The 13,715-nt window shown below is 36.3% G+C and overlaps 1 protein-coding gene across 1 annotated transcript in view; it reads left to right on the forward strand.

Annotated features, from left to right (window-relative positions):
* Positions 1–13,715, forward strand: part of DOCK3 (dedicator of cytokinesis 3) — a 209,176-nt gene that overhangs the window by 86,831 nt on the left and 108,630 nt on the right. Inside the window, exon 9 of the mRNA XM_068419791.1 lies at positions 725–879. Within this exon, the coding sequence (XP_068275892.1) occupies positions 725–879 (155 nt within the window). The remainder of the gene's footprint in view (positions 1–724; positions 880–13,715) is intronic.

The raw sequence follows: 13,715 nt of genomic DNA on the forward strand, positions 1-13,715 counted from the left end.
TAGTGAGCTTAGGATATTCATGCAACCTGTTAAGATTAGCATATAATGGATATAAAGGGCTATAAAAATTAAAGAAGAATTTTATTTCTAATTATACTTTTTTTTTTCCTCCACTGCAGTTTTCACTGTTGGAAATAGGTCTTGATATACTGAGTCAAAGTGTAAACCTTTCTGCTATTTGACTTTATTGGTTGCTCATGTTATCAACTGTTGTTAAGATTTCTTTTTGTTACACCTGCAGGGCATATTGGCCTGTAAAGCCTTGTTCTAAATGACCTCCATAAATGAATTGCAGTTGCTGAAAAGAAATAATGTAACAATGTTACTCTTAAAAATGCTTTGAAGTCCATCTGCTCTGATGATTTCCATCTGATGGAAACCATCAAGAACCACCCTAGCGCCATCTTATTATAGTTCATTTTCAGTACCAGAATCAAGATAATATTTGAGAAATAGGATTTACTTGATAAAAATAGATTTCAAATGCGTAAACCATTTATCTCATATTTACTTGGTTATCATGGTTTCTCAAACTATTCAAATTAAACGTTGAAAAAATACTGGAAGAAAACTTAATCTGGCATGTATCTCTATGGTAGAATATATGAGATTAAGCTTTTACTTGATGGAGAAAGGAGAGCAGAATCTCAGTTAAAATTATCAAGTCAGTCATGTGTCTTTCACTTGTGAAGAACTAAAAATCGTTTTCATTGTTTTTAATCAGGTGGATACAATTCGTCAGCGTCATGGGGAAGCTTGCCGTATGCCAGTGCCTCATCACTTCTTCCTCAGTCTAAAGAGCTTCACCTACAATACAATTGGAGAAGACACAGATGTCTTTTTTTCTTTGTATGATGTTCGAGAAGGCAAGCAGATCAGGTAGGACTTTATCAAATAACTAAAAAGCTTCCTAGGAAAAAAATTGAACAAAGCAAATACATTAGAGAAAAACACGTGAGCTATTCTTGTGACACAACTGAAAGGACAAAGCTGATAAATCATAAATTGGCAGTCCTGCAATGCCTACATGAGGATATCAGTAATACTAATCATTGCATGTGAAATTTATTGCTTATATACGAGCAAAGCATTAAAGGCACAGAATAGCTGAATTTTGTTTAGGCTTCTGCCTTTGTCTCCACAAGTTACTGAAGATCTTACTAGCTGCCTTCTTAGGGCTCTTGTTTAATAAGTACAAATCATGGCAGGGCCACACTGTACAACTGTTTTGAAAAGAGGACTGCTGTGGGTTTGGTGCTGAATTGAGGCTCTTTAACTCTCATCCACTGCTTACCTTACAGGCGTGTTACAGTATAGCTTGTTTTCATTACTCTGTTGCTATCAATATAAACTGAAGTATTCATATTCATCCCTGTGTCTAGGCTGGACAGCTGTGCTGCTCAGTACGTTGAGGTAATTGGTACTAATGCTAGCAAATACGAAATGTGCTGTATTTTTCCTTTGCAAGTATGTGTTTTGAAAACATCAGAATATGTAGAAGAGTATTGCAGCATATGCTTTGTGTCTTGGAAATTAAGCGAGTGTAGCTTGATCGGATCTAGAATACAGCATGTTTGGGGGGTTTTGCTGAGTTTTGATTAAGGCATGTCCTGAGAGTTGGCACAGTCCACATTTGCTACCATGGTCAAAACTGTCCTAGTTTTCAGCAAATTAGATTTAGATTTGTTCCAGACTGAGGAAAGAGCCCCAAAACGTTCTTTCCTCTCTTTGGAAGAACATTATTATGTGAATAATGTTCATCCAAGAAAGTTCAGAGTAGAGTAATAACAGTTTTGTAGCTCTTCAGAATACATCCCACTAAAAAAGTGGTCTATATTAGAAGGCTCTAATGACTTGATTACATCTTATAAATATGTGTCTGCCACCATATAGTTAGGCAACTTAAAGATAAAATAGCTGTTGAGAGGAAAAGGTGAAAATGGCAAAACAAAATAAAAAAACCTGCACAATTAATTAGATCATACCACAAAGCAGTAGAATGTCAAATTATTTAGATGAGGAAAGCTGCAGGGAAAAGGAAGGAACAAGCTGCTGCAATGGCTGTGGAAGGCCTCCGAAATTTCTTCAAAAGGACATGAATTGTCTTGGGCTGCAGTTTGCATAGTATGTAAACATTGAGTGGGAAAGCCTTAAGAAAGGTTTTTTTTTTCCAGTGATAAAAAAAGAAAATAATAGTTATAATGAGAAAAAGTACAGAGACTGGTTCAGGCATGTTTAAATATATACAATAATGCTTTGATGTGCAAACAGTTGTTATTACTTAGCTCTTCATATTACGCGTCAGTGATCTGCTGCAGTGAAAACAGCATAATTTTTACATTTTCTTGCATCCCAAAGAGTGGTGGGGAAGAAATGTGTAATGAGGCTGAGCCGTGTTTTAGAGAAGACACTTAAAACCAGAAAATACGCAAACACACTGCTACAAACTCAGAATGATGTTTTTGTATCTTATTTTAAAAGATTAAGTTTCCTTCCTCTTCTGTATGCCTCAGGAATAATATATTAAGGTTAAAAAAAAAAAAAAACCCAAAAAAAAAACCAAACAACAAACAAAGCTTTTGCATGCTGCATTCTAAATGGAAATGACAAATTGACTTTTCCGAAATGGTTTCGAGGTTGATAAATTTCTTACCCAAACAGTTCACACTAGAGGTTAACTGGCTTTCACTGTTAGTGCTTTGGACATATAGTAGATTACAAACCTCATTGAACCTGTTGGTTGCAATAGTTATTTCCCAGTTAGGTTAAGTGAAGAATCGGTAGAAGTTCCAGTGTTTTTCAAGAGCTGAAGTAATAGCATGTACGAATTATGGATTAGCAATCAGAAGGCTGGAGCAGCAGCTGAAATGCAGTTTGAGATGTGTTCACAGGTTCTGAATACAAATACTGTACTGTACTGTGTTTAATGGTTTGTGCTGTCTAAAAATGAGAAGCAGACAACAAATGACAGTGGGGAGATATGGATAGCAAGAATAACGGTGCTGCTATCAGAGGGGTAAGTAAGACTTAGAGGTAAAGAAAAGGAAAAGTGACTCAGTTTTTACTCTGATGGAATTATAAAAAGAAATACTTGTAAGTAAGTAGAACTGGATCGATGAATGTCTGCCTCAGCCCACAACAGAAACAACCTGCCAACCTGAGTATTACAAAATGGCTCAGATCAAAAGGGATGAAAGTCTATTTGTATGTTTTCAAGTATTTGGAATTTTTTGTTGCAAAAATTGTCCCTTATTTTTACATACAAAAGGCATTAGTCTAGCAACAAAACCTTTGTTACTAAACTTTAATACCTCAGTTTGTTTGCCATGTGGAAGTTAGCAGAAGACAATGAGAAAATGGATCTAGGTTTGATTACAGCCAATGGGGAAGTACAGCCCCATTGTGAGAAGTACCTTGGGATGAATGATCATGAAATGATCGAGTTGGTAATAACTAGAAAAGGAAAGAAAGAAAATGTTATTGTAAAGATGGTGAACTTCAATAAGGCAGGTGTCAATAAACATCAAAAAAAGATAGGTAAACTGATATGGAGGAAAGAAATTTGAGTTGTCAGTTTCTTAACAATGCTATTGAAGGGCACAAAAGCAAATTGTTTCAATATAAAGGAAACATTAAATATATGGCAACAACAGCAAGTCTGTATCACATATTCTTTGGTGAAATGGAGTCTGGAAGGAAATATAAAAAAGGAGAAACTAATGAAATTGCACAAACAAGGATGGGAAGAGACAGAAACTTGTAGAAAAAATGCCATTAGCAAAAGACATCAAGGACAAAAAAAGAATAATTCTGTACTGCTTCAGCAGCAAAATTTTTTTTTTACAAAATGAAGAACAGATTAAAGGGGACATTAAGCTATCAGCAGATGTTACCAAGATAGCTGGAGTATGTCATAGCTGTTTTGCCTCAGTCTCCCTAAGAAGGTCAACTGCAATCAGATGACAAAAAGTTCTGGAACAAATAAACTATTTATTAGCACTTAGAAGCTAACAAGACGATAAGTAAAAGTCAACATAGATTTGTCAAGCAGAAGTCACATCAGAGCCAACTAATTTTGTTCTGTTATAAGGGAAGGAGCCTCATGCCTCAACAGAAGAGAAGCATTAAACTTGATATGGTAAACAGAGGAAATACAGACTAGATGAAACTACTGTAAAGGGGCTGGAAAACTGGTGGAAGAACTGATCCTGAGTGTTACCTGTGCTGGAAGGATAGAATTAATAAGATTTTTTTTTTTTTTTAAAAAAAAACAACAACAACAAACAAACACGTTTTTTGCAACATTATTTTGATGGGCAGAAATGAACTAAATTCAGTAAAGCAGTGAGGTTTAGCTACCTTTACAATAGCTCTTATTTACTAATAAATGCGTAAAATTATGTATAACTTCAAAAATTACACATTCAAAGCATGATATCAGTTTATTCTTAAAATAAACTTGAAGAATCCACTAAGTGTGAAAAAGGATAAATAAATTTCAGTATGATTTTTTCTTTATAAAGTTGGTGTTTAAACATGTAAAGTTTTTTTATTCTGCCTGCATCTTAAACCAGAATAGATATTTCTAGAACTATTTTACCAGTTACCCTTTTTTACTCTCCTGGGATTTAAATGTTTCTTGTCATCTAGAAATATCATTAATTATGGAGAGTGAATAGAGCAAAAAAAAAAGAAATTCTGATGGGATTGAATTTGAAAAACTGGGGCCTAGTCAGTAGTGATGCATGGAAAATAGGGTCATGCATATTTCTGCTTCTGACTCCTCCATCTGCCTCACTTACTGTGTCTGTACCATACCCATTATAATAAAGACCTCCTCATGACTGGGGATTTTGGAAGATGTGGTAAGTATCCATGGTTATGTTGATAGCTTTGACAGAAGAAGTCCATTTCTACATTTCTTATACAGAATATACTCAAGACCTTTTTGTTGTGAGACCAGGTTTTCTCTACGGTATCGATAGAAGGCATACGTTTGCTGATGATCTCCCCTCTTCCATACGTAGCGTTACGAGAAGGCCTTATGATCTTTCAGCTGGTCTATTCCGTCAGAATGCACCACTACCTGGGGGTTTTTATTTATTTGTTTGTTTCTTTCTGCATAGTGTCTTTTCTTGCTGTCATGTTATCTTGGTATTGCATTCTGTGGAGTCCAAGGATGGTCCATTCTGACATGCAGACAGTCAAGCAGATGCATCAGTTTAGCTACCTGCGAGAAATAAGGGATTGGCTGGGCGTGCAGAGACAGAATTAGAAAAGCAAAAGCTCACCTGGAGTTGAATGGAGATAAGAATCCGCATGCACACATGGCTTCTGTAGGTACCTTGACAGCAAATGGAAGACAAAGGAAAACGTGGCCCAAATGCTCAGCAGGGCACTATATGATGTGGCACGAGGAAAACATATTAAGAACAGTGGCTGTTTTAAGTAATGAATATTTTCAGCTTAAACAATTGTAGTAGTAGCAGGAGGTGGCTGTATGTATTTTTAGATGTAAATTTACAGTGGGGATTGGCGGCTAAGTACTTGTACAATGATATGGTAATGAAACTTAAGATTTTGTGTCATTGATGTTGTTTTTTTGTAATATGTGCACAAAAGAAGATGTTGAAAGTACGTTCTTTGGTTTGGCGTTGTGCAGTACTCAAAAGTTTAGTTGCTCCTAATTTGCTGCTCTTGTGCCATCTGCCTTATAATCAGCTCTTCACTTACAAGATCACATGCTCTTCAGTGGGTGCCATATTGCACGTTATATTTTGTCCTTCGTGCTTATATGACTCTTTTTTTTATTATTAACATTTATTATTCCATTCTGTCTAATTCAAAAATCTGTATAACTACTTTTGCAATGTCTTAATGGAATTATCTTTATTTTGGTTATGGAAACAAAGAAACAGAGGAATTCAGGAATTCCTTAGCAGTTTTTCAGAATATTGCATTCTTTTTCTTCAGTTCATGTATAACAGTGTTACCCAGAAGTGATCACATTGAACAAATTAGGAAAGTATGTATGAATAGGTAGATGTTATTCGGTTTAAGAACTGCTTTCTCTTTTACTCTGTGCTCTTGTAGTGTTTCTCTATATGATGGTCCCAACACATCTTGTTAAGAGATTGGTAGCATTATATTCTGAGAAATATTAAATGTACAGTGTGTCTAAAAAGCCTGTATTATAGACGTGCAACCTAAAGCTGGAAAAGTTTGAAGTTAATGAAAATGTACTCTGGAAATGTTACTTGAGGAACCGTGAAGGATGGGAAGTACAGTAATACACTCTTCCCCACATTATCTTGTAGTGCCGCAGGAAACATATGAGAAAGCTTACTTAAGCTAAAAGTTATCCAAAAAAGACCCCAAAAGATCGGATGCAATAGAAAAAAATATGTTACTTTTGATTCTGTGGTTTTCCATTGTGGAAAGAGCAAAGAAGAGGAAGGAAGAGGCAGGAGCTATCCTAACCAAAGATATTCCTATCAGAAATTAAGATTCCAGTTTACCTGAAAAAAAGTGGAAGCCAACTGAGATGCTGACAAAGCCATGGGGAATGCTTAGTATGATCTTCATGGTGCATTCTGTGGATCTGTTACTATAACTTTTCTCAGTACTGCAAATGTTTTTAGGTAAATGTCTTACTTTACCTGTGAATTCTATCTAGGTAAAAACGATTGTTAGTGATGAGAATCCAAACTTGTCTCACGCAAAAGTGTGGCAGATATTTAAAACTTAGGGTATTGTAGCATTTTTAGTGGCTGCCTGGTTCCTCAGCACTTTTTTAGTAGGGTATGCAGGGGGGATAGAGCGTTCATCCAGAGAAGCTACGCAAACAGAGGAATTGGGAGGAAAAGAAGTGTCTTTCACTGGCAGAGGAAGATTTTGTGCAGTATGGTAGCAGTGAGTAAGTCTACACTCAAAAGGTCACCAGGGAATTTGCGTTATATCCAACTGCCTGTTTTACCGCACAAAAGGGCAAGTTTAGGTTTGTCGATTTTTCCTGCACATTTTTTTTCTGTTATGAATCCTTAGGATGCTCTGAATCCTGAAATAATCATCAAGAAGTCTTCAAAACCTCTACAGTTATCTGACTTGGTATGCGAGAATTCTTCTGCAGATTAAGAGCTTGGATTCAGATGTCTCTAGCTGAACGGGAAGCCTATCTGTATCACTCTCCAGCAAAACTGAGTTTGTTCTAATAAGTGTGATACTCCATTAAATGAGAAGGATCAAATAACATTACAAAAGGCACCAATTTTCACTGATCCATTTAATTATTCTCTAGCTGCTAGCTGTGCCTTGGATTTTTTTTCAATGCTGTAGAGAAGGCAAAACAAGATGGGTGTATCTTCTACTGAAATGCAATTGGAATGATGCTTATCTAATAAAAGTTGTTTGTTTAAATCATGTAGTTGGTGTATCTCATATGGGGCCTGTCCAAATAAAGATCAGAAAAAGGATGAAAGGATATAAAATTGGAAAAAAAAAACAGGTGGTTGTTCAGTGTTGGTAAGGACTGCTGTGTGTTCCTTATGTGAGGGTACACATAGATGAGCATCGTGTAGGTCTTGTGTTGTGCGTGTTTCAATATAGTTTTGTTTGACAGTTTTGTGGTGTCTGGGCAGTTTTGAGGGAGTTCATGAATGCTGTCAGAGGTGGGGGAAGGAGGTAAGCAGAGAAGTAAATGTGCCTGCAAATGCAGAACTACATATTCCTTTTGCTTAAGTACTTCCCAACTGGACTCTTAAGACTCTCAATGCGTGCAAAGTTTCTGGGGATCATAGATGACTATCAGGTTTAAAGGGCATATATAAATCTATATACTGATGACCCATTTCTCATGCAATACAATGAAAGGAGAGGCAAGATGCTGCATAGTTATTGACCTTGAAAGCTATGACTAATTCTCGTGTATGCAAATTCCTGCACTTTTTCTGGAGGGGCCTCATTTCCATAATGCCTCTCTGAGTGCACTAGTACAGAGCACAATATTCCACCCACTGAGTTTTTTCATATTTCCTTTTTTTAAACTTAATTCTGTTTCTCCAGGACCTAATCAAATAGTTATCTAAGCTTTTCACCTTTCAACATTTTTTTTTTTGCTTCTCTCAAACCATTCCTTTCATTTCCTTTTGCAGGTGTCCATCCTTCAAGAATTTACTGTTAAGTTAAATTTATTTTTTTTTCTTCAGATCTTTATTCTTTCTCTTTGTTGTCAGTATAAGAGAAACATCCAGATGGAATTAGTAGAACTTCTTCCTCTGTTTATCATTTAAAATAATTTGATTTGGAAAATAAAATACTAATTTTTTAAGGGGGAAGAGAAAGAAAAAAAGAGTAATGGAATTAAAATCATTCCTGAGAGCCAGTTTGTGGGAGTGTGAAGCACTGCAATGAGAGAGGAATGTAGGAAAGACACAGTAACAGTGTAATAATAATTTGGGTGGTTATTAACTCGGACTGATTAGCGTTTCACACCTTTGTTTTTTTACTCTATACAAAATTGTGCCTTTGGGCTTTATCCAAATGACATTATGCTGTATAACTGTAGCCTTACACAGTGAGCAGCACATACCATGCCAGTATGATAATTTTTTTTCTTATTACTTAAGTGATAAATGTGGACATGACTGGAGATAGTGTGCTCAGACTTTCAGATATTGGAGCAGGGTATGATTTGCTACCAAGAGATGTCTGCTGTAATGTAAGATGCTTGTCCAAAATTTTGTATTGAAAATCCTGTGTACTACCAGAATATACTCCATTCTTTTACACTATAGGTTGATGTCCTGATATGCATCATAAGCATAAATCATTTGCACTCTAATGTAAGGAAAGAGACAGCAAGTGCTCCATACAAAAAACGATCAGAAGATATGGAATTTAAAAAAAAAAGCAATAACAGAATACATATAAGCCAAACATCTGCCTTGGCCCTTCCCTCTCCCTCCTTAAAACAAACAAATAAACCCAAAGGTTTAACATATTATTAACGTAAATGGTGTGTGGTCTGTGTTACATAGTAGAAAACATTCAATTATTATAACGATCATATCTTCTCTTAAAATTAATCTGTTAGATAGAAGTCTTTTCTACTGTATTATATCAGCTGGTAGTTTCCTATCAGCATCATGGTGGAAGCTGATCTTGACTAGAGATTGCAATTAGGAAAGATGTGTTGGCAGAATATTTTCCCCCCAAAGATTCTACCTTAGAATTCCAAATTTCACCCTGTTCCTCTTTGAGTAGGACAATAAGATACAGGGTGGAGAAGCACGTGTCTGCTCTGAAGCAAGACTTTACCCTTCAGTGGTTGATTTATAATTCCTTGTAGCTTTCCTAATGCAAACCAACATTTATTGGTTAGGTGCATTACAGAGAAAGTCCTTGTTCCTTTAAAAAAAAAAAATCTTCAGAAGTTCATGAAGCAGCTTCATTGCCTCATTCTTTTCTCTTACTTCTTTGATTCTTACCTCAGAGTATGTGGAGGTGTTAACAAGGTTAACGTCTAGCCCTTTATAAAGCATCTCATTGTGTTTTGTTGAGATGCATTTTCACATTCTTTTCCTTCTCACTGAAGGATAAAATTGTAATCCGTTCTTTCTCAGCAGATGGCTAGGTAAAGCACGTGCAGAAATGTGAGAAAACAGAGACCCACAGTGATTTCAGAATACTAAAAATGTAGAAGCATACCTTCTACCCAGCTGCCAATTTTCAATACAGCGCTAGGAATTTGGTAATTTTGAAACATCTATTTCTGTGTTAAAATTGAAAAACAATAGGCAAAATGAGAACACAACCTTACTCTTTAATGCTATTGCTAATAGGTGATATGGAAAGATGGTTTTCGTGGAAGTGTTCTGAATTTGTGGGTGGATATTGGGGAGGATGTGAGTAGTACAATCTGTCTCACATATTCTGTCTTAAGAATTTAGCGCTGTTGACAAAGCAGCTCTCGGGAGAGAAATATGATTTGGAAATATAATTATGGACTAAAAAAATGCTGTTAATCTATATCATGACAGGTGGATTTAGTTATTCTAAAGTCATCTAAAATAAAGTCATCTGCCCCTTTTTTCAAGGCTGAATCAAAAAATTCTAAGTGGCAATGTTTTGTGTTAATAGTGCTGTAAGGTTGTGTATGGGTGGTAGCTACAGAAGTCGTCGATAATGGTTTCCTGTTTGTAACTCATCTCATGATCTTGAGAAACTTCCCAACCAAACTATTTTACCTGATAAAAATTATCAAATATATAAAAGTTTAAGATATTAAAGGTGTGAAAATATTAGAGAACAACATGATCATTATTTTAAATGTATTGTTTCCTTGGCCTCGTAAACGGGTTAACTTCCACTGCACAATCAAACTGGTTTTGGTTTGACCAGTATGTGAGTGTGTTAGAACAGGAAGAGTTTTCTCAAGCTACTACTCACTTGTACTGTCCTGTCCTATTTTAGTATCTCTGAACTTCTGTTACTTCTCATCGGTGTTATGGAATGGACAGAGGTCATGATACTGCCTTTTGGGGGGGCTGTAAAAAGAAAATGTTTGTGGCAGTGTTTAGACAGAGTAGAATGAAATTCACCACTTTAAAACACTGGGTGTAGAAATGATGAATTTGTAGGGGAATGGATTTTGACTTTTTCTATGGTAGGAGTTTTCTCTGACACAGTATTCCTAATTCAGATGTCAGAATACAAATCCGTATACCAGGTTGCTAAAGGGAACCTTGACAAATTTGACAAGAATCCTTCATCTCTTTGTGTGTTTATTGATGACAGTGAACTCCATGGTTCTCGTCATCATTTAGTCTTATTTTCTTGACTTTTAAACTGTCAATAGGAATGTATATCAGCTGCTCAAAAATGTTAGTGTTGTAGCTAAAATTACATCGCATTTACACGTCGTCTTGAATCATTTTCTTGTAACACTTCCTAATGTAGGCAACTATCATCACCTAAAACTTTCATTTTAAACACTAAGCAAACTTCTGAAAAAACGATAGCAAATTGTCCACAATTTCTTACCTGAGCAGGGGTTTGAGTCCTCTCAGAGCTCTGATATGCAGGGTCAGCACGCTTAATGGGAGCACACCTGTCCAGAGCAACTCCACGTGCTCCAAAGCAGAGCTGTAGAAACTGTATGTATTGTAGAAATCAGATGCTTTTTTTTGGGTAGCGGGGGGCTTAGCAGCTGGGAGTGGCAAAGGGGTTGGGGAGATACGGACCGGTAAAGAACAAACAGGGAGATAGGCATTAATAAGGTCAGAAGAAGGGAAGACAGGATCACTGGGTAGATGAATATGGTTGAAGTTGAATAGTTGAAAAAGAAATGAAGTCAGTTAGTATGGAAAGATCCGCATTAAAAGCTGTGGCAAAAAAAATCTGACTGCATTCTCTCCTGGAGTATGGAACTGACCTTAAGATCCCTTTTTCTGCATCGCTTCTCTCTTTAGGTAATAGCTCTGGGAGCGTTGTGACAATGTGTGTGTCTTTATTCCCTGTTAATTGCTTTAAAATATTATCATGTTCCACTATTGCCAGTTGCTATGTTAGGAAGCAGAAAATTATATTTTACTTTTATTGTGCAATTACACGCTAAACTTTCCATTTGTGATGTTTTTAATAGCAGCCTTCTCATAGTTATTTTAAAATAGAAAAGTTATCTCATTCACTGTCAGTATAATGATTTGTCTACTGGGAAAACATAACTTTGTATCATTCAGAATTATTTCTTTAATATTCAGAGAATTTTCCTAGGGATTAGGCTTACCAACTAATGAGATTTTTCTTCTGCTTAGTCATGAAAAAAAATCCATCTTTCTAATTTTCACCTTCTTTTCAGCAATCTGATATGTTGGGCTAGCTAATCCTCCATCAGTTCCTCCTGTACTTCAGTTTATTGTGTTCTTAGTATTTCAAGGAAAGTATTTTTCTGACTTTTGTGCAATAGATAATCCATAGTGATAGTAACAAGGAGGATATTAGTTCTTGATCCTGCTCAAGACGAACTTCCTTAAAAACATCATCCAGTAAGCAAACATTAAGGAATATTGCTGTCCCCAGCAACGGCCCTTGTCCTGGTCTCTCCAGTTAATGTGGAAAATATGTGGGTTTCTGAAGTCTATGGCACACATATGACATGGAACAAGGAGCCTTTCTGATATAGTACATAACTTTTAGAAAATACAGGTTTGATCATCACTGGAGACAGATATGACCTACAGAGTATTTTGTAAGGGGTTCTTTGTGTGTTGTTTTTTAAAAAAAGGGTGAAGGAGGAGTAAGACCTTTTCATTTTCTCTACCAGTTACTTCAGCTGACTTTCATTCCCTGAATCTCCCTCCCAAATCTGCATTTGCTTGGCTTTCCTATTTATCCCCTTTCCTGTTAATATTATATATTTTAAAGAAGCTATTACTGTCTGGATTTGTACATGAAAGTTGCTGTAGAGAGCTAAGTGGTGTTATTAGAGATGTTAATTCTTTGCTATGAAATTACTAATATGAAGCTATTGTAAAACATGAGCTTTTACAAAAATCAATCTTATCTCATATGTCTCACCACCACCCCCCTCCTTCCCTAAAATTTTTTTTTCGGGTTGGGGATTAGAGATGACACATCAATAGGCAGGGATGCAGATTTTTCTACAGGGATTTTTTTTTTTTTTGTAGTTAACAGGAAGAAATCAATTAGTTACAGGTATTCGAAGCTGTTCTTCCTTTTTCCTGCTCAGAAAGAACAAAAATGTGTCATGAACACATGGAGCTAGAAGAGATTTTGCTGTCTTGACTGGCAGGGTACAAATACACATTGTTAAAATGTTCAGGTGAACTACATGGCTCAGAGAAAGCAATTACAAGTAATTTTCTGTGTGTAGGAATGCCCAGTGTAATGAATACTACTCTTCACACCTGAGCTCGTTCTGTTGCAAAATTCACTGTCAAAACCCAATTCTGTGTCTCTGACTGAAATTGTCATGTGCAAAGCCAAGTCACAGGGATATGTGGTTTGTGGAGCAAGAATTAAAGGAGACAGCTGCTGTATTAGACCTGAGGACCATGAGCTTCTCGCAGGTTAGAGATGGTGATAGAATACTTACTCCATAAAATACATGTAATCCAAAATTAGAAGTCTTCCCTACGGTTATGGTCAGAGCATTTCACACGTACCACCTGGCAGGGTCGGTCTGGCTTTCTTTTCATTAGTTAAAAGTCACAATCAGTGGCAGGGACTAAGGAATCTCACTGTATGACTAAAGTCTCTTTTTTTGGAAATAGAAACTTTTTCTAGCTAATGGAGAGGATTCCTTTCAGGAACACAAATATGTACCTTTCATGATGTAAATAACAAAAAAAATACTAATGACGGTGTCAAATGTTCAAGCGTGGCAGACTGATGAACCCAAGGAGAATGTAATTGGTGCTTAGCTACGTTTCTCCTGCAAGCTTTAATAATGTTTTTAAGATTGTAGTTGTTTTTCCTTGAGTGTGGTAGAGAGAAATGACAGGTAGTTATTTTCGCTATTTTCTGTTTCTATGGAAACCCAGTGTTTGCAGGAACAGCCTTACTGTAAGCTCTGTAATCCTCCCCTGGGGCTTCTAGCCAGGATGGTAACTTAATAATTCATGAGCATTAAGCCTGAATTTGCTGGGAAGCAAACTGTGTTGCTTGGAGCTGTTTTCTCAGAGCCAGATTCATTT

This window comes from Nyctibius grandis, chromosome 29, assembly GCF_013368605.1.
Source record: "Nyctibius grandis isolate bNycGra1 chromosome 29, bNycGra1.pri, whole genome shotgun sequence".
Taxonomy (NCBI): domain Eukaryota; kingdom Metazoa; phylum Chordata; class Aves; order Nyctibiiformes; family Nyctibiidae; genus Nyctibius; species Nyctibius grandis.